This window comes from Balaenoptera physalus (assembly GCF_965194825.1).
Source record: "Balaenoptera physalus genome assembly, chromosome: 16".
Taxonomy (NCBI): Eukaryota; Metazoa; Chordata; class Mammalia; order Artiodactyla; family Balaenopteridae; genus Balaenoptera; species Balaenoptera physalus.
In genome coordinates this window covers 21,977,573-21,999,323 of record NC_138898.1, presented here as the reverse complement: position 1 = coordinate 21,999,323, position 21,751 = coordinate 21,977,573, and the positions used below count along the sequence as shown (strand labels likewise).

The 21,751-nt window shown below is 36.8% G+C and overlaps 1 protein-coding gene across 4 annotated transcripts in view; it reads left to right on the top strand.

Moving 5' to 3' along the window:
• CTNNBL1 (catenin beta like 1) overlaps nucleotides 1-21,751 on the top strand; it is a 163,252-nt gene that overhangs the window by 66,343 nt on the left and 75,158 nt on the right. For all 4 annotated transcript variants that reach the window (XM_082430216.1, XM_082430219.1, XM_082430218.1 and 1 more), the window contains 3 exons: nucleotides 6,080-6,152; nucleotides 6,390-6,448; nucleotides 7,914-8,062. In XM_082430216.1, coding sequence (XP_082286342.1) covers nucleotides 6,080-6,152; nucleotides 6,390-6,448; nucleotides 7,914-8,062 — 281 coding nt within the window. The remainder of the gene's footprint in view (nucleotides 1-6,079; nucleotides 6,153-6,389; nucleotides 6,449-7,913; nucleotides 8,063-21,751) is intronic.

Genomic DNA, 21,751 nt, shown 5'->3' with positions numbered 1-21,751 from the left:
CTGCCTTTTGAAAGGTGTTTAAACTTGCCAGTCTTTTTTTGAATTAGTAACAGGAAGGGAAATCGAGACCTTTGGGTGTTTGGCTTGGATTCCATTACCCTTATGAGAGTAATAAAGAGGTCCATTTGGTAGTCTTGCAAGCTTTTGACTCTTGCCTTTTAGGCATAGTGTTTACGCAATCCTCAAGGCATAAATAGCCTTGTTGCTGTCTCTGAAACAGTTTTTCAAGGTTTTGGGGTATCTAAACATTAAAATGCTATTTGGTTATTTTACTAGTAAGCAAGTGCCCTTAGAAAAATCCTGTGCTGCCCAGAACATTAATGAAAGAAGGTTCTGCTTAAGGGCGAGGCCAGTAAGAAGGCATGTCTTTAAAACCAATGCCTTTCTCTTATTTCTCATAATCTAGGAAAGTGCTTATTTTAATCTTCACCATCATAAATATCATGGTGAATCAGAATGAGTGCTGGACCCAGATCCTTACTTTCACCAGTGGAACTTTTAAAAATACAGATTCCCAGACTTACTGTCTCAAGCCTCTGTCTTTGGTGTATTTTAGAGAAGTTCCACCTGTGGTTATAAATGTACAACCCTCACTAAGATCCACTGGTCTCTAGAAATGTGAGCATTTTTGTTCCACACTGCTCCCAAACTAATTTAAAACTCCCTTTTCATTATGCCATTCCCTAGTCAAGAACCTTCCTAGAGTGATGCTACTGCCCTCTGCATCAGATCCCACCATCTCTGCCTACTTTTCAAGGCCCTTTAACGTGGCCTGATCTTTCTTTTCTTTCCTTTTTCCTTTCATTTCTCAGTTTTGAAACACTGGCCTTATTCCTGACATCTCTGACATCCTGAAACACATTCCTTATTCAGACATCTCTTGTACCTACCCCCTTTGCAAAGGTCAACAAGGGTCAACAGTGTTGACCTCTGTGTCTGTCTTTGTTCATGTTCCCCCCCTCCCCCAGGAATGACTCCTGCCTATGTAATTCTAAATTATACACCACCTTCATTAACCAACTTAAATCCCTACTCTTCCACATTGCCTCCATCATTTTTTGAACTGAAAGGAATTTTATAAGTTCTGTTGCAGATAAAAAATTAAAAATCAAGACCTGTAGAGATTAAGTGCCTTGCCCAAATTCATGCAGCTAGTTAGAGATAGAGCTAGAATTAAAACCCAAGCCTCCAGACTTTCTTCATGCACCCTTTCCACAGCACTACTTTGCCCCCAGCCCATATTGCCCTCTTTCTTTTCTGAATATCAATCATTTTATTTTTTTTCTACTGGTTCTCTTCTGGGAGTTAGCAGATCTGGGTTGTAACATACGCCTATAACTGTGTGACCCTTACGCTCATGGAACATCTTTTCTTCATCACCTGGCAGACTTTCCTCTTTTCATGTGTGCTCCTTGTCTTTCTCCCAGTGTCCTTAAACTCCTTAAGAGCAAGGACTGGGACTCCATCATATGTGCATCTCCTCCCGATTGTTCTCAGGGTGTGGTTCCCAATGGGGAGCATCAAAATTACCTGGCAACTTGTTGGAAATGCAAATTCTTGAACCCACCCCAGACTCATTAAATCTGCCCAGCTTGGGGTGGAGCCAGCAATCTGTGTTTTAACAAGCCCTCCAGGTGATTCTGATGCATGCTGAAGTCTGAGAACCCCCATCCTAGAGTACTTATGTTTACATTGCTTGATAAAACTCTGCTATTTAACTGATCATCCCCTGTTTATTCAGTAGTCCTTGAGTAACTAAGTGAGTGGCACACTGGTGAGTCTCCTTTATGTACTGGTAGCCTAGCAGTATACAGAGATACTCGTGGATTTCTTCATTCACTAAATGAAACCTCACTCATTTGTGCTGCTAATAAGGATAAAACCCATTGCGGAGGATTACATTAAATGGTTTAACAGGTAAGCAGATAACAGTAGTATGAGAGACACTGCACCATAGTTCACTTTTTAATGGGGAATACAAACTTATTAGGATATCATGTACTATTGAAAATAACACCAAAACTTTTTTCTTTTCCAAAGAAACAAAATTGAGATTCCTTTTTGTTTCCCAATTAAATCATTGCTTCAAAAACAGTTGCAATGTTTGGCGTTTGAGCTAATGAATTGAGAATTGGCTATGTTATACTACATGTACAACTGGTTGATGCTAAGTCTGTAGCCTCTTATGACCAGGAGATGGGATTTTTGTAGGGCACAATCTGCTTTGACTATTGTCCAGGGCTGTAGCTGTGTCTGAACCTGCCCCATGTGTTCCAGGTACCAGAGGTGAGCTGCAGAAATAATCTGCAGCTTCTGGCTGTGGGTGGTAGCATAAATGTCTTGTACTTTCCAAAAAAGCAGCAGCTCCCAAAAAGGTGAAGTTTAATTTTATTCAAGGCCAGTACATGCTGAGTACAAACCTATGCTTGACTCTGTAATTACTCTGACAGCTGAAAGATTTAGGATCACCAGGCTCCTGGATAGAAGAGAGCCCCCAAAGCTCCAACTCCCGTTGACTAACTTTGCAAAATCCAAGAGACTATACCTGCTAAATGAATTCTCCTTCCTCCTGATTTTGACTATAATGTCCTTGTAATTTGGCAGTTTGGTATTTTGCAGGCTTGGAGGCTGTCATCTCTGGCTGAGATTTAAACAGAAATAAAACTTCCTTGGTGACTTTTGTTTTTGGCTAGGCATGAAAGATTAGTCTCCTGCTTTCCCATCTAGCCCCGTTTCACTCAACATAAGAGATATCAATCAGGTTAGAGGGGCAGAGTAGTTTGGCCAAGATCACATAGCTGGTAACTGTTAGAACTGAGATTCTAACCTGGATATTTCTGATCCCAATCATCAGAAAAACTTACAGCAACTATTATGTATTAGGTACTTCCATATTATTTAATTTTCAGAGTAACTCTCCAAAGAAGATGTTATTTTATTGTTTCCATTTTACGGATAAAGAAACTTGAGACCAGGAAATGTTACTTCAGTCATAGATGAACATTCTTAATTTATGGTGCCATCAGTATCTCAGTAATTTTGTTTTTACAGGGTTCTATGCCAAAAAGGACCTACCAGTCCCACTTAAAGTAGTTAGGTCCAAACAAATTTAATACATATTTATGTCCTAAGACTTTAGTAGCCGTTCAAAAAAATAATATGCATGAATTAAAATAAAATATATTTTTTATTTCATTCTTAAATACCACAATTACTTACCAGTAGATGTGTGTGCCTCTTGTGTAGTTGTACTACACAACTTCTAAAGCCTTGGAATCAGATGGAACACAACCATCTTCATTCCTGTTCCACATTGATTTTCACATAGTTCTTTTATCACAGCAACCACCTAAACCCAGCTTCACAAAGAAAAGATGTCATCGAAAGAAATGTACATAATTCAAAAAGAGACATGTACCAAAATGTTCATTGCAGCTCTATTTACAATAGCCAGGACATGGAAGCAACCTAAGTGTCCATCAACAGATGAATGGATAAAGATGTGGCATATATATACAATGGAATATTACTCAGCCATAAAAAGGAACGAAACTGAGTTATTTGTAGTGAGGTGGATGGACCTAGAGACTGTCATACAGAGTGAAGTAAGTCAGAAAGAGAAAAACAAATACCGTATGCTAACACATATATATGGAATCTGAAAAAAAAAAAGAAAATGGTCAGAAGAACCTAGGGGCTAGACGGGAATAAAGACGCAGACCTACTAGAGAATGGACTTAAGGATATGGGGAGGGGGAAGGGTAAGCTGGGACAAAATGAGAGAGTGGCATGGACATATATACACTACCAAATGTAAAATAGATAGCTAGTGGGAAGCAGCCGCATAGCACAGGGAGATTAGCTCGGTGCTTTGTGACCACCTAGAGGGGTGGGATAGGGAGGGTGGGAGGGAGGGAGATGCAAGAGGGAAGAGATATGGGGACCTACATATATGTATAACTGATTCACTTTGTTATAAAGCAGAAACTGACACACCATTGTAAAGCGATTATACTCTAATAAAGATGTTAAGGAAAAAAAAAAAAAAGAAATGTACCTGAAGCTAGTGGTTAACATGCTCACTAATCAGCAGATGTGAGATGTCACTGTGCTTTCCTTGGAAATCCTGTAAATCCTTGCAATCCCCTGTGAATTCAATATGATGTCCCAGGTACCTTGGCACACAGTTTGGGAACTGCAGACTTAGTGTCACATAGGTAGTACATGCTTATGAGTTAAATCTAGGTATGTCTCATCCCAGGTTCATGTCCTTTTTTTTTTTTTTTAACGTAAATGTATTACTTGATAAAATTAACTTTATTTCAGTGTAATTTTTTAAATGACGTAACAACGGACCAGTTTCATTTCAAATTCGCCTGTTTGCTATCACGTTCAATTTTGTGTCTTGCATATAGCAGGTGCCCAATATATATTTGTTGGAAAAAAAGGGGAAACCTCTCTCCTACCTTAGAGACAGGAGTTTATAAAATCAAATGAAAGACCAGAGGCATTGGGACCACAGAAAGGCTATTGCTCTAGTGGCCTGATGTCTTTTGGCTTCTTTCAGTTGAGTGTATCTTGTTTGCAACAAGAATCCTGACCCTTAAAAAGCTGCATATAAGTTGGTGTGGCTTAAATAATTTAAACTAGCAATACTTGAATTTAAATCATTTGAGTAAGTGATTTTATTAGCGAATCCTTCATTCTGATAGACATGCTCACCCCTTGGCTTTTCACTTTTGTATTTTGATTTGTATAAAACTGTTTTTCTTAAAGTGAAAAACGCCACAGATTGCATTTAAACCCTGGCTGTTGTACTGAATTTCTTGAAACAAGGCCTTAAGCTTGCCCAGGGAGCATAACTTGCAGTCAGCACACATAAGACCTTGTATTTACAGATCTTTTAACCTAAGATGGGTCATACCTGGTCAGCCTTCTGAAACCCTATGGGGTGCACTTAGGCTTGATGGGGAAGACATGCAGAGAGAACTGAAAAGATTCTGGGTGTTGCTTCATTAGGGGCCACTCTTCCTTCTTAAGTGCAGAATCAGTGTCCAAACAGAGCTGTGAATGGCGCTAAGGGGATGGAGGTATTAGCTTCAGTATAAACACTTCCCCTGTCCTTTCCAGGCACAGTAATTATTTGTTAGTTCAAAAACCTGGATGGGTAGCAAGGCTGCTGCTGATTAACAGTCGTGGTCTTCGTGGCTGCATTTTAAGGATCAAGGGTGCGGTAAATAAAAACACATCGATGAGGCTTGCGCTCCTCTCTGTGTACCTTTATCCAAGGGGCATTGTAAATGATGAGGCACTTGAGTCTCACTACTGGGGCAACAATGTGGATGACCATGAAAAATAGGCTCTGCAGTAGATGTGTCCCCTCTGCAACTCCAAGTAGCAGAGCATGCAGCAGGGAAAGAATTGTGGGTAGTAATTTGGGTGTTAAAATATTAACACATTTCTGCATATTTAATGTGGTTTCCTTTTTAAATAGTAGGCAGATTATGGCCCACGAGCAGATAGGTTTATGATTTCAAATTAAATTTTAAGCATTTAAAAAAAAATCCGAAAGGAACTACTTTGTTATAAAGACATTCAACTAATCAAAACAAGAGCTTGCTTTCTTTTCAGCTTCTCTGATCATCTATCAGCTAATTTACAGCCTAATTTTATGATTGTAACTTGTGAATGAAGCTTCATGATGGATTTTAGTCTTAAATGTTCAAAACTTTCAATCATTTATCTAGTTCACATTTGAGTATGTATTATGTGCTAGACAATAGTCCCTAGACTCAAAATGGGGAATTTGGGAAGGCTTCACAGAGGAGGTGACATTTGCACCTGGGCTTTAGGAGTGTGAGAGCTGTTGTGTACATCTACTGTTTATGGTTTTACTATGCAGTGCTTGAGTCTGGTCTCTTGAGAGCAGAGGCAGACTTTTTTTTACCCTTAACCTGCCCTTTCCCTTTCTAACTTCTACTTCTCTCTAACTCGGATCCTAGTACTTGTGAAAAAATTTGTCCTGGGGAAGGAAGCAAGGCCCCTTAACGTTTTTCTCATTTCTCCTATTTCCCAACAGGCAAAGATGCCTTTTGATGCCAACAAACTGTATTGTAGTGAAGTGCTGGCCATATTGCTCCAGGACAATGATGGTAAGGCTCCCTCTCGGTATTGATATTCTGTTAGGATAGGAGCCAGGCTTGTTTCAGATCATGACAGCAAGCTCTCTTGCCTTTGGCATCCCCTTGCTCTCCCTCTCGCTCTCTGCAGCTTTTGTACTCTGTCAAGCTGTATTGATTTTGCTTGCTGATGTATCAGTGTTAGACGGCTGTAAAATCTGACAGTTAGCTTCATTTTTTTTTTCTCCTTCTATTTTTTTCCCCTTTTAGAGAACAGGGAATTGCTTGGGGAACTGGATGGAATCGATGTGCTTCTTCAGCAGTTATCCGTGAGTAATTCTTATGCTTCCTGTCTGCCGTGAAGATACATGGCTTGCTTTAAATGGGAGGTGGAGCTGGAAATTGTTGGAAGGAATAAGCCATGTGATGCAAGCCATATGGAGTGTGTTGGCAGGTTTGAGGTCACATTGGAGGTACATGGTTTGCCTCCTTTTCTTAGTCATTTGCTCTTTATGACCAGATATCACTGTGTATCTGATGTGGACTTTCTCAGTCTTCTGATATTTATCAATACAAAAGAGGTGTGCTTCCTGCTTTAGTGTATATTCTTGAGCCAAGAATGCCAAATTATTTTTAGTTGACCCACTCCCAAGATTATTCACTTGCTTTCCTGTCAGTCTGCCACTAAATTGGAGTCTATTCATTTAGGATCCAGATAAGCTTCAGGAGTACAAGTTCCAATACAATGGGATAGAGGTCAGAGAGGAGGATAGGGAAGGATGTGGCACTGGAGGCTGGAAAATAGAAATTGCCATTTTGCTCGTTGTAAGAAATGTAAATCCTGTTGAAATGTTGTTCTGCTGGCATTCTGAAAATACTGTTAAGATTTTTTTTCTAACAGATCTCATCTGTGCTATTCCAAAACCAGGACTGAAAATAGATCATTTGGATAAAATCTTAAGAGTGTTGGGAGTGTCTGAGATGTCAGTTTGCATACAGCTTTCGTCTTGGTGCCAGCAGCCTGAGTGGCTTGGCCTCCACCCCAAAAAATGGAGCTTTGAAACGTGAATCTGTTCCCAATTCTGGGAAAGTGCTTAGTCCTGTTCCCGCAAGATTATTGATCATTTTGTAGTAGACTGTATGGGTATGCATACACTGTTAAAAGGCTTTCCTCTTAACATGCCATATATTTCTGGCAAAGATAAAACTGCTTTTCGCTGTTCCCATGATTTAGAGCCACAACTAGTCTATGAGGCAGTTCAGTAGCCCTGATGGTTAGGAAACTGTTCCTTATGTTGAGCCAAGATTTGCCCTTCAGGACTGTGGTTTCTTTTAGAAGGGAAAGAAATGTGGTTGGGTAGGGCAAGTGGAAGGCTTTGGGGGGTAGCTGGCAAAGTTGTTTCTTGATCTGGATGCTGGTTTCAGGGGTGTTCACTTTATTCATTTAGCTATACGTGTCTTTTATAGAGTTTTCTACATGTTAATATATTTCACAATGAAAAGGTTTTGTTGGTTTTTGTTAAATTGCCTCCTTGGAACTATCAGTTATTCATGGACTCAGTGGTCAGTTGAGTGTTCTGGTTTTTTGCATGAACTGATAGCCATTTATTTAACCTGTGCATCAGAAAGCCCAGTTTCTCTATAATGGAAACTGATGAGAATTTTGTTTGGTAAGCTTCTGTTTCCTCAGTTATAGGGTTTTTGGAGTAGATAGGCTTTGGAAACTGTTGAGTGCTGGTTGATGAAAAGGCATTCTCTTATGGTTCTGTGCTTTCTGATATCTTTACTTGACAGGTGTTTAAAAGACACAATCCTAGCACAGCCGAGGAGCAGGAGATGATGGAGAATCTGTTTGATTCACTCTGTTCCTGCCTAATGCTCAGTTCCAATCGTGAGCGCTTCCTGAAGGGTGAGGGTCTTCAACTGATGAATCTCATGCTAAGGTATGCTTCTTACCTCCTGTTATCTCCTAGCTCTCCATCTTTTTTTGCCCAACTCCTCACTGTTAGCCTGGATTCAAGAACATGTAGCTATGGTCTTTTATTCCATTGAGTTTCCTAGATATATAAAACAGTAAAGTCTTCAAGTGTGTGTATGGTCTTTTCTAAAGTTAGATTGGATGAATAAAAAGTATATTTCAGTCTGTGCCCTATGTCATTTGTGTGTCATTTGGTAATAGGACCACTCCATCAAAGGGAAATGTTTTTTTTGCTCCTCCTTATAGTGTGTTGGTTTTGGGAAATCTAGTCGTTAACTTCTCAGCATATCCTATGTTAATTTCTAAACTTAGCCCAGTTTTCTTTATATTCCACATAGACTTGTCTGTGCCATATGTTTGTCCATATTTTTATTATTGACAGCAGAATATAATTCATATTTTTCACTTATACATATTTTTCATTATGTGTTATTTTCAGTAATGCATTGTGCATGTGCTATGTGGCTAGCATAGGAGATATGAAAATGTGCAAGACAGTTCTAGAACTTTTCTTTATAGTACTTTCCTTGTATATCTTATTATTTATGCTTTAATTTCTTAAAATATTTATAGTAAATATCATGTTAGTATAATTCACAGAATCCTAAAGTTGGAAGTAAATGGGAGATAGCTTGTTATGGATAACTCTTTTGAGAAATCTGGCTTGGAAGGGAAATAGAGAAATGGTGTGAAGGGGTAACCAGAGAAGGGGTTGTAGTATCAATGGTCAGTTTTTTCAATTGAGAGATGCTAGAGACTCTAATCATGGGATTATTCTTTATGAAATTGAGCCAGAGTCTGCTGTCTGGAAACATATTCAGGTACACTGAAAATTCTGTTAATTTATTTCATGGAAAAAAATTTTTAATAAATTTGATAGCTTAGAATATAGACATGCAAAACTACCGTTAGTAGTAGGACTGATAAGGTACTATGTTAAGTGCTTGGCTTATACAGAATTGGAGGACAGGATTCCTGCCTCCAAGAAGCTAAAAAACAGCTCTGTCACTTGAACACAGCCCAACTTTGGATGCATATTCCTTGTAGTCTTTTTTCCCATAATTTTTTTCTTTTTAACAGCTTTTTAGGCCTACCACACATGTAATTTTCTATACTTTTGTTTGTTTGTTTGTTTGTTTGTTTGAACTTAACATGCTGTTTCCCATGTTTTGACATAACCTTCATGAGAGTTTTCAATAACTGAATAATGGACTCGAAGGGAATATAACTTAGTCTTCCTTTGTTATTGATATTGAGGGTATTTCCAATGTTTTGTTGTTATAAAAAATTCTCCAATGACAAATTCTACAAATTTTTGTGTTTAAACTATTTTTGTATTTAAGATTATCAAGGTATATGTTACTAAAACCTCTCCTCTTTAAAGGCTTGTGTAGGCCCAGTGGCACAGTAGACTTCTTGGTTTGTCCAGTGTGTACCAGACCTTAGATTGATTGAAGAATCTTCCTTTGTGGAACTGTTTTTAAAAATTTATTTTAAAGTGCAGAGAGGGGCATTGGAATTATTCAGAGGCCTTTAGTGTTCAGCTGATTTTTGCTAGCTTTACTCTCTTGAGTCTTTTGTTTGTTTATCTCCTTTACCCTTCTAATTGCCTGTCCTTTTGTTGAAATGACCCACCTTCTCTCAAGCAAATAGCATATAAAGAAGATGCATTTGGCTTCCTGGACCTTCTAACCTTAAAACTATACTCTGCAGGGACTTTTCTCTAAGCTTCTTAAAGGTCTGAACTGCCAGTGTCTTTGGATATTTGAGTGCAAATATAAGGTGATGTATTCCTGTAGCATATGGCTTGTAAATGTGCAGCAGTGGGGAGCTGAATAAATAACCAGAAATATGGATTATTCAAACAGGAATGCTGAGATTCTGGGAGCCTAATTAAAAAGGAGCTCCAAAAGACTTAGAAACTGTACCTTTGTAGGATCTCCTAACTTTTCATTTTTGAATGCTGAAGTTATTGTTAGATTAATTCTTTCACATTAATTAACTATATTAGCAGATTCAGCATTTCTTTTTTTCTCTTTCCTATGCTCTTTGTTCTGTGTTATTTTTCTTCTTCAGACTCCCAAATGGAAAGTTTAATTGGGAGGGAATTTTTTTTTCCTACTAGATTCATCCTTCCTGATCTTCTAGCAAGAGCTGCCAAGTTGCTCTCTGTCTCAGGGGAACCCATTCAAAGACCATAAAGCTGTAACACTAGAAGTTCAGGAAAATTTCTGTGCTTCCATTGCCCCTAAATACTAATCTTTATTTTGATTTAGGCGTTCATCAAACAGTTATGAAATGGCCACCTGGAGAGGTGGCAGTATGGTGTAGTGTGGAAGAATGGGCTTTGGGGTTGAGGCAAATGTGGGTTTGGAACATAGTTCTTTCACTTACTAGTTCTGGATATTTGGTGAGTTACTCTAAGCTTTCTGTCCTCTGACCCTCACTTTTTTCATATGAAAAATGGGAGTAATAATGCCAAATTTGCAGGGATCTTTGTGGGTATTAGACCATATATATAAATTGGCTAGGACAGTTCAGCAGTTCTTAAAACATTGGTAAAGTGCTATGTTAACTTACTGTGTTAAGTGCTAGGCTTATACGGACATGAACAAGACAGGATTCCTGCCTTCAAGAAATTCAGTTGCTAGTGATGGAGGCCAACATTAAATAACCGTAATATAATTGAATGTGTTAACTATTGAGAGGAACAGTTAATTTTGCATGTCCACAGAATTTTTTTTTATGTTTCTGATTATTGATAAGGAAAGGTCACCAACAAGATAGTCATTTATACATTTATATGCACAAATTATCACACATAAATATATATTGGCTTGGCCAAAAAGTTCGTTCGGGTTTTCTGTAACATCTTACAGAAAACCCGAACGAACTTTTTGGCCAACCCAATACTACCCAATTTAATAGTTTTATCACCTTTATTGAGGCATAATTTATATGCAGTCAAACACTAATTTTAATTTTGACAAATGTATATACCTTTCTTTTCACCATAATGAAGATGCAAGATACTGCCGACTGAAAAGAATGCACAACATGAGTTGTGAGTTAAGTTTTATTTGGGGCAAAATGAGGACTGTAGCCTGGGAGACAGCCTCTCTGAGAGCTCTGAGGAACTGCTCTGAAGAGTTAAAGGGGGAGGTCAGTACATATATGATTTTGGTGAAGGGGAATATGTGCAATCAAGCACACATTTCTGCAGAGGGTTGCTGCTAGTCACGAGGAGCAGATTAATGATTTTACTGTTTTTCTAGATATGAGAGGTTGCAAGAAATTAGGCTCATAAAATCTTCTCCTGCCCTTCCACCATACACAAAAATAAACTCAATATGGCTTAAAGAATTAAATATAAGACACAACACCGTAAAACTCCTGGAAGAGAACGTAGGCAAAACATTTCTGACATAAATCATAACAATGTTTTCTTAGGTCAGTCTCCCAAGGCAAAAGAAATAAAAGCAAAAATAAACAAATGGGGCCTAATCAAACATATAAGCTTTTGCACAGCAAAGGAAACCATAAATAAAATGAAAAGACAACCTCCGGAATGGGAGAAAATATTTGGAAACGATGTGACAGACAAGGGCTTAATTCGCAAAATATACAAACGGCTCATACTGCTCAATATCAAAAAAAAACCCAATCAGAAATTGGACAGAAGACCTAAATAGACATTTTTCCAAAGAAGACATACAGATAGCCAACAGGCACATGAAAAGATGTTCAACATTGCTATTATTAGAGAAATGCAAGTCAAAACTAAAATGAGGCATCAGCTCACACCAGTCAGCATGGCCATCATCAAGAAGTCTACAAATAATAAATGCAGAGAGGGTGTGGAGAAAAGGGAACCCTCCTACACTGTGAGTAGGAATGTAAATTGGTGGAGCCACTATGGAGAACAGTATGGAAGTTCCTTAAAAAACTAAAAATAGAGTTACCATATGACCCAGTAGTCCCACTCCTGGGCATATATCCAGAAAAGAGGAAAACTGTAATCTGAAAAGATACATGCACTCCAATGTTCATAGCAGCACTATTTACAATAGCCAAGACATGCAAGTAACTTAAGTGTCCATCAACAGATGAATGGATAAAGAAGATGTGGTATATATATACAATGAAATATTATTCAGCTATAAAAGAGAATAAAATATTGCCATTTGCAGCAACATGGATGGACCTAGAGATTATCATACTAAGTGAAGTCAGTCAGACAGAGAAAGACAAATATCATATGATGTCACTTATATGTAGAATCTAAAAAAATGGTACAAATGAACTTATTTACAAAACATAAATAGACTCACAGACATAGAAAACAAACTTATGGTTACCAAAGGGGAAAGGGTTGGGAGGAGAGATAAATTAGGAGTTTGGGATTAACACATACGCACTACTATATATAAAATAGATAAACAACAAGGATTTGTTGTTTGTGCTAATGTATAGCACAGGGAACTATATTTGATATTTTGTAATGACCTGTAATGGAAAAGAATCTGTAATGGAGCTGAATCACTTTGCTGTACACCTGCAACTAACACGACATTGTAAATCAACTATACTTCAACAACAACAAAAAATCTTCTGAAAATACCTAACTCTCTGGAGGCCTGTTCTGCCAGTTCTTGCCAGAGCACAGTGTGCCTCATTCCTTATATCTCCACCCTGAACTCCTTTCAGGGTGTGTTGAAGGTCAGCGACTGCTGTGGTTAGTGACCTAATCCTTGTAGAGGCAGATGGCAAGTGACAACTTTCAGTTGGCAATACATAGTTTTATATTTTGTAGTAGCCACAGTAAAAAGTTTAAAAGAAACAAAATAATGGGTTTTATTTAATGCCGTATATTATAAATCAATTCAACATGTAATCAATAAAAAATATTATTAAGCCATTTTGCATTATGTTTTCCTACTGAGTCTTTAAAATCCAGTGTGTATTTTACATTAACATCTGAATTCAATGCTAAATTTTCATTACATTACTTAATTTGTATTTAGATTTCATAAAATTTACAGTTGAAAAAGTAGATTCCCATACTTAGGTTTCTCTAAACGTACTTAACTGTTTCCCAATAACTGAATCAAGTATCAATTTTTAAACTTAAATTTATTTAAATTAAATTTAAATTTTAGCTCCTCAATTTAAATCTGAAATTTAGCTATATTTCAGATGCTCAATGGCTACATGTGGCTAGTGGCTATGATATCGGACAATGCATATGTAGATCATTTTTATCACCCTCCAAAATTTCCTTGATCCCTTTTGCAATCACTTCCCACCAATCCACCTTTGACCCCAGTCAAACATTGTCATTCTAGAATTTCATATAAATAGAATCATACAGTATGTGTTTTGTTTAGCTTATTTAACTCAACAGGTTGTTTTTGAGGTTCATTTATTTTGCATGTATCAGTAGTGTGATTCTTTTTTTATGCTTGGTAGTATTCCATTATATTTCTGCATTCCAGCATATCAGTTTGTTTATTTATTCACCTGTTCTAGACATTTGGGTTGTTTCCATTGTTTTGCTGTTGTGAATAAAGCTGCTTAAAAGTCTTTGGATAAACATATATTTTCATTTCTCTTGGGTAGATACCTGGGAGTGGAATGAGTGAGTCATATATTAAATAAAAATTTACTATTAGAAACTGCCAAGTTGTTTCCCAAAATGATTGTATCATTTTATATCCCTACCAGCAAGGCATGAGAACTCCAGTTGCTCTGTATCCTCCTTAACACCTGGTATTGTCAGATTTTAGTTTTAGCCCTTTGAGTGAGTGTGCATTGTGGCTTTAATCTGCATATAACTGATTACTCATGTTGTTGAGCATCTTTTCATGTTCATATTGGCCTTTCTTATATCTTTTGTTAAAGTCAAACCTTTGTTCAGACCTTTTGTCTAAATTGTATTTGGGTTGTCTTATTGAGTTTTAAGTGTTCTTTACTCTAGATAGAAGTCTTTGTCAGATACATGTTTTAGAAATATTGTTTTCCTAGTCTGTGGCTTGCCTTTTCATTTTTTAGCAGTGTCTTTTAAAGAGCAAATGTTTTACTTTGATAAAGTCTAATTTGTAAAAAATATTTTTTAAATTGTGCTTTTGCTATGGTATATAAACTGTGTTTGTCTAACCCAAGGTCTCAAAGTGTTCCTTTCATATTTTCTTTTACAGCTTTCAGTTTTAGGCATTTATGGGTCTGTGATCCATTTTAAGTTAATTTTTATATGTAGTGTTAGATATGAATTGAGATTCTTGGTTTTATTTATTATTTTTGCATATAGATGTCCAGTTCTGGCACCATTTATTGCAAAGACTGTCCACGTTCCGTTTAATTGCCTTTACACCTTTGTCAGAAATCAGTTATATATGTGTGGGTCTATTTCTGTGCTTTGTATTCTGCTCCATTGATCTGTGTATCTATCTTTTTGCCAACACAACCCTATTTTGACTTTATGGTTAAGTCTTGAAATTACATGGTGTGAATCCTCTGACTTAATGTCTTTTTAAAGATTGTTTTAGCTATTCTAGTTCTTTAGTTTCTTTGTCTTTCTGTATAAATTTTAGAATCAGCCCGTTAATTTCTAGAAAAACTCTGCTGGGGTTTTGATTGGTATCATCTTGAATCTATAGGTTCTTCTGGGGAGGATGGACATCTTTGCAATAATGAGTCTTCCAATCCATGAACATGGTATATTTCTTCATTTATTTAGGTCTTTGATTTCTTTCATCAATGTTCTGATTTTTAAAGACAATTTGATACTTTATATTTTCCTAGAAATTTTCAATTTCATAGACTTCAAGTTTATTAATATGTTGTCCTTGTATTTGTATCATTCTTTTCTATATCTTCCATTTCATTTCATCTTTTTCATTTTCACCTCTTTACGTCTCTTTTATAATCCTGGTTTTTTTGAATTTTTGAATTTTATTTATTTTTTTATACAGCAGGTTCTTATTAGTTATCCATTGTATACATATTAGTGTATATATGTCAATCCCAATCTCCCAATTCATCCCACCACCACCAGCCCCCCACCACTTTCCCCCCTTGGTGTCCATACGTTTGTTCTCTACATCTGTGTCTCTATTTCTGCCATGCAAACCAGTTCATCTGTACCATTTTTCTAGGCTTCACATGCATGCATTAATGTACAGTATTTGTTTTTCTCTTTCTGACTTACCTCCCTCTGTATGACAGTCTCTAGATCCATCCACGTCTCTACAAATGACCCAATTTCGTTCCTTTTTATGGCTGAGTAATATTCTATTGTATATATGTACCACATCTTCTTTATCCATTCCTCTGTTGATGGACATTTAGGTTGCTTCCATGTCCTGGCTATTGTAAATAGTGCTGCAATGAACATTGGTGTGCATGTGTCTTTTGGAATTATGGTTTTCTCTGGGTATATGCTGGGTCATGTGGCAGTTCTATTTTTAGTTTTTTAAGGAATCTCCATACTGTTCTCCATAGTGGCTGTATCAATTTGCATTCCCACCAACAATGCATGAGGGTTCCATTTTCTCCACACCCTCTTCAGCATTTATTGTTTGTAGATTTTTTGATGGTGGCCATTCTGACTGGTGTGAGAGATACCTCATTGTAGTTTTGATTTGCATTTCCTTAATAATTACTGATGTTGAGCATCTTTTCATGTGTTTGTTGTCCATCTGTATGTCTTCTTTGGAGAAATGTCTCTTTAGGTCTTCTGCCCATTTTTTAACTGGGTTATTTATTTTTTTGATATTGAGCTGAATGAGCTGTTTGTGTATTTTGGACATTAATCCTTTGTCAGTTGATTCATTTGCAAATATTTTCTCCCATTCTGAGGGTTGTCTTTTTGTCTTGTTTATGGTTTCCTTTACTGTGCAAAAGCTTTTAAGTTTAATTAGGTCCCATTTGTTTATTTCTGTTTTTATTCTCATTACTCTAGGAGGTGGGTCAAAAAAGATCTTGCTGCAATTTATGTCAAGGAGTGTTCTGCCTATATTTTACCCTAAGAGTTTTATAGTGTTTGGCCTTACATTTAGGTCTTTAATCCATTTTGAGTTTACTTTTGTGTATGGTGTTAGGGAGTGTTCTAATTTCATTCTTTTACATGTAGCTGTCCAATTTTCCCAGCACCACTTATTGAAGAGGCTATCTTTGCTCCATTGTATATTCTGGCCTTCTTTGTCATAGATTAGGTGACCATAGGTGTGTGGGTTTATCTCTGGACTTTCTATCCTGTTCCATTTATCTATAGTTCTTTTTTTGTGCCAGTACTATACTGTCTTGATTACTATAGCTTTGTAGTATAGTCTGAAGTCAGGGAGCCTGATTCCTCCAGCTCCATTTTTGTTTCTCAAGATTGCTTTTGCTATTCGAGGTCTTTTGTGTTTCCATACAAATTGTAAAATTTATTGTTCTAGTTCTGTGAAAAATGCCATTGATAATTTGATAGGGATTGCATTGAATCTGTAGATTGCTTTGGGTAGTATAGTCATTTTCACAATATTGATTCTTCCAATCCAAAAACATGGTATCTCTCCATCTGTTTATGTCGTCTTTGATTTCATTCATCAGTATCTTATAGTTTTCTTTTTTTTTTGAATTTTATTTTATTTATTTTTTTATACAGCAGGTTCTTATTAGTCATCCATTTTACACACATCAGTGTATACATGTCAATCCCAATCTCCCAATTCATCACACCACCACCCCCACCCGCCACTGCTTTCCCCCCTCGGTGTCTATACGTTTGTTCTCTACATCTGTGTCTCAATTTATGCCCTGTAAACCGGTTCATCTGTACCATTTTTCGAAGTTCCACATATATGCGTTAATATGCAGTATTTGTTTTTCTCTGACTTACTTCACTCTGTATGACAGTCTCTAGATTCATCCACATCTCTACAAATGACCCAATTTCATTCGTTTTTATGGCTGAGTAGTATTCCATTGTATATATGTACCACATCTTCTTTATCCATTCGCCTGTCGATGGGCATTTAGGTTGCTTCCATGACCTGGCTATTGTAAATAGTGCTGCAGTGAACATTGGGGTGCATGTGTCTTTTTGAATTATGGTTTTCTCTGGGTATATGCCCAGTAGTGGGATTGCTGGGTCATATGGTAATTCTATTTTTAGTTTTTTGAGGAACCTCCATGCTGTTCTCCATAGTGGCTGTATCAATTTACATTCCCACCAACAGTGCAAGAGGGTTCCCTTTTCTCCACACCCTCTCCAGCATTTGTTGTTTGTAGATTTTCTGATGATGCCCATTCTTTCTTTTTTTAAAATTTTTGAATTTTATTTTATTTATTTTTTTATACAGCAGGTTCTTATTAGTAATCAATTTTATACACATCAGTGTATACATGTAAATCCCAATCGCCCAATTCAGCACACCACCACCCCCAGATGCCCATTCTAACTGGTGTGAGGTGATACCTCACTGTAGTTTTGATTTGCATTTCTCTAATAATTAGTGATGTTGAGCAGCTTTTCATGTGCTTCTTGGCCATCTGTATGTCTTCTTTGGAGAAATGTCTATTTAGGTCTTCTGCCCATTTTTGGATTGGGTTGTTTGTTTTTTTAATATTGAGCTGCATGAGCTGTTTATATATTTGGAGATTAATCCTTTGTCCGTTGATTCGTTTGCAAATATTTTCTCCCATTCTCAGGGTTGTCTTTTCGTCTTGTTGGTAGTTTCCTTTGCTTTGCAAAACCTTTTAAGTTTCAGTAGGTCCCATTTGTTGTTTTTTTTTTTATTTCCATTACTCTAGGAGGTGGATCAAAAAAGATCTTGCTGTGATTTATGTCAAAGAGTGTTCTTCCTATGTTTTCCTCTAAGAGTTTTATAGTATCCGGTCTTACATTTAGGCCTCTAATCCATTTTGAGTTTATTTCTGTGTATGGTATTAAGGAGTGTTCTAATTTCATTCTTTTACATGTAGCTGTCCAGTTTTCCCAGTACCACTTATTGAAGAGACTGTCTTTTCTCCATTATGTATCCTGCCTCCTTTGTCATAGATTAGTTGACCATAGGTGTCTGGGTTTATCTCTGGACTTTCTATCCTGTTCCATTGATCTATATTTCTGTTTTTGTGTCAGTACCGTACTGTCTTGATTACTGTAGCTTTGTAGTATAGTCTGAAGTCAGGGAGTCTGATTCCTTCAGCTCCGTTTTTTTCCCTCATGACTGCTTTGGCTATTCGGGGTCTTTCGTGTCTCCATACAAATTTTAAGATTTTTTTTCTAGTTCTGTAAAAAATGCCACTGGTAATTTGATAGGGATTGAATTGAATCTGTAGATTGCTTTGGGTAGTATAGTCATTTTCACAATATTGATTCTTCCAATCCAAGAGCGTGGTATATCTCTCCATCTGTTGGTATCATCTTTAATTTCTTTCATCAGTGTCTTATAGTTTTCTGCATGCAGGTCTTTTGTCTCCCTAGGTAGGTTTATTCCTAGGTATTTTATTCTTTTTGTTGTCATGGTAAATGGGAGTGTTTCTTTAATTTCTCTTTCAGACTTTTCATCATTAGTGTAAGGAATGCAAGAGATCTTTGTGCATTAATTTTGTATCCTGCAACTTTACCAAATTCATTGATTAGCTCTAGTAGTTTTCTGGTGGCATCTTTAGGATTCTCTATGTATAGTATCATGTCATCTGCAAACAGTGACAGTTTTACTTCTTTTCCAATTTGTATTCCTTTTTCTTCTCCAATCGCTGTGGCTAGGACTTCCAAAACTCTGTTGAATAATAGTGGCGAAAGTGGACATCCTTGTCTTGTTCCTGATCTTAGAGGAAATGCTTTCAGTTTTTTCACCATTGAGAATGATATTTGTTGTGGGTTTGTCGTATATGACCTTTATTATGTTGAGGTAGGTTCCCTCTATGCCCACTTTCTGGAGAGTTTTTATCATAAATGGGTGTTGAATTTTGTCAAAAGCTTTTTCTGCATCTATTGAGATGATCATATAGTTCTTTTTCTTCAGTTTGTTAGTATGGTGTATCACATTGATTGATTTGCATATACTGCAGAAATCTTGCATCCCTGGGATAAATCCCACTTGATCATGGTGTATGATCCTTTTAATGTGCTGTTGGATTCTATTTGCTAGTATTTTGTTGAGGATTTTTGCATCTCTATTCATCAGTGATATTGGTCTCTAATTTTCTTTTTTGTAGTATGTTTGTCTGATTTTGGTGTCAGGGTGATGGTGGCCTCATAGAATGAGTTTGGGAGTGTTCCTTTCTCTGCCATTTTTTGGAAGAGTTTGAGAAGGATGGGTGTTAGCTCTTCTCTAAATGTTTGATAGAATTCACCTGTGAAGCCATCTGGTCCTGGACTTTTGTTTGTTGGAAGATTTTTAATCAGAGTTTCAATTTCATTACTTGTGATTGGTCTGTTCATATTTTCTATTTCTTCCTGGTTCAGTCTTGGAAGGTTATCCCTTTCTAAGACTGTGTCCTTTTCTTCCAGGTTGTCCATTTTATTGGCATAGAGTTGCTTTTAGTAGTGTCTTAGGATGCTTTGTATTTCTGTGGTGTCTGTTGTAACTTCTCCTTTTTCATTTCTAATTTTATTGATTTGAGTCCTCTCCCTCTTTTTCTTGATGAGTCTGGCTAATGGTTTATCAATTTTGTTTATCTTCTCAAAGAACCAGCTTTTAGTTTTATTGATCTTTGCTGTTGTTTTCTTTGTTTCTATTTCATTTATTTCTGCTCTGATCTTTACGATTTCTTTCCTTCTGCTAACTTTGGGTTTTGTTTGTTCTTCTTTCTCTAGTTCCTTTAGGTGTAACGTTAGATTGTTTATTTGAGATTTTTCTTGTTTCTTGAGGTAGGCTTGTATTGCTATAAACTGCCCTCTTACAGCTGCTTTTGCTGCATCCCATAGGTTTTGGATCATCGTGTTTTCATTGTAATTTATCTCTAGGTATTTTCTGATTTCCTCTTTGATATCTTCAGTGATCTCTTGGTTATTTAGTAACGTATTGTTTAGCCTCCATGTGTTTGTGTTTTTTACGTTTTTTTCCCTGTAATTGATTTCTAATCTCATATTGTTGTGGTCAGAAAAGATGCTTGATATGATTTCAATTTTCTTAAATTTACTGAGGCTTGATTTGTGACCCAAGATGTGATCTATCCTGGAGAATGTTCCGTGTGCACTTGAGAAGAAAGTGTAATCTGCTGTTTTTGGATGGAATATCCTATAAATGTCAATTAAATCTATCTGGTCTATTGTGTCATTTAAAGCTTGTGTTTCCTTATCAATTTTCTGTTTCGATGATCTGTCCATTGGTGTCAGTGAGGTGTTAAAGTCCCCCACTATTATTGTGTCACTGTCTATTTCCTCTTTTATAGCAGTTAGCAGTTGCCTTATGTATTGAGGTGCTCCTATGATGGGTGCATATATATTTATAATTGTTATATCTCCTTCTTGGATTGATCCCTTGATCATTATGTAGTGTCCTTCCTTGTCTCTTGTAACATTCTTTACTTTAAACTCTATTTTATCTGATATGAGTATTGCTACTCCAGCTTTCTTTTGATTTCCATTTGCATGGAATATCTTTTTCCATCCCCTCACTTTCAGTCTGTATGTGTCCGTAGGTCTGAAATGGGTCTCTTGTAGACAGCATATATATGGGTCTTGTTTTTGTATCCATTCAGTGAGCCTGTGTCTTTTGGTTGGAGCATTTAATCCATTCACGTTTAAGGTAATTATTGATATGTATGTTCCTAGTACCATTTTCTTAATTGTTATGGGTTTGTTTTTGTAGGTCCTTTCCTTCAGTTGTGTTTCCCACTTAGTGAAGTTCCTTTAGCATTTGTTGTAGAGCTGGTTTGGTGGTGCTGAATTCTCTTAGCTTTTGCTTGTCTGTAAAGCTTTTGATTTCTCCATCAAATCTGAATGAGATCCTTGCTGGGTAGAGTACTCTTGGTTGTAGGTTCTTCCCTTTCATCACTTGAAGTATATCATGCCACTCCCTTCTGGCTTGTAGAGTTTCTGCTGAGAAATCAGCTGTTAACCTTATGGGACTTTCCTTGTATGTTGTTTGTTGTTTTTCCCTTGCTGCTTTCAATAATTTTTCTTTGTCTTTAATTTTTGCCAGTTTGATTACTATGTGTCTCCGCATGTTTCTCCTTGGGTTTATCCTGTATGGGACTCTCTGCACTTTCTGGACTTGGGTGGCTATCTCCTTTCCCATGTTAGGGAAGTTTTCGACTATAATCTCTTCAAATATTTTCTCGGGTCCTTCCTGTCTCTTCTCCTTCTGGGATCCCTATAATGTGAATGTTGTTGCGTTTAATGTTGTCCCAGAGGTCTCTTAGGCTGTCTTCATTTCTTTTCATTCTTTTTTCTTTATTCTGTTCAACAGCAGTGAATTCCACCATTGTGTCTTTCAAGTCACTTATCCGTTCTTCTGCCTCAGTTTTTCTGCTACTGATTCCTTCTAGTGTATTTTTCATTTCAGTTATTGTGTTGTTCATCTCTGTTTCTTTGTTCTTTAATTCTTCTAGATCTTTGTTAAACATTTCTTGCATCTTGTCGATCTTTGCCTCCATTCTTTTTCCAAGGTCCTGGATCATCTTCACTATCATTATTCTGAATTCTTTTTCTGGAAGGTTG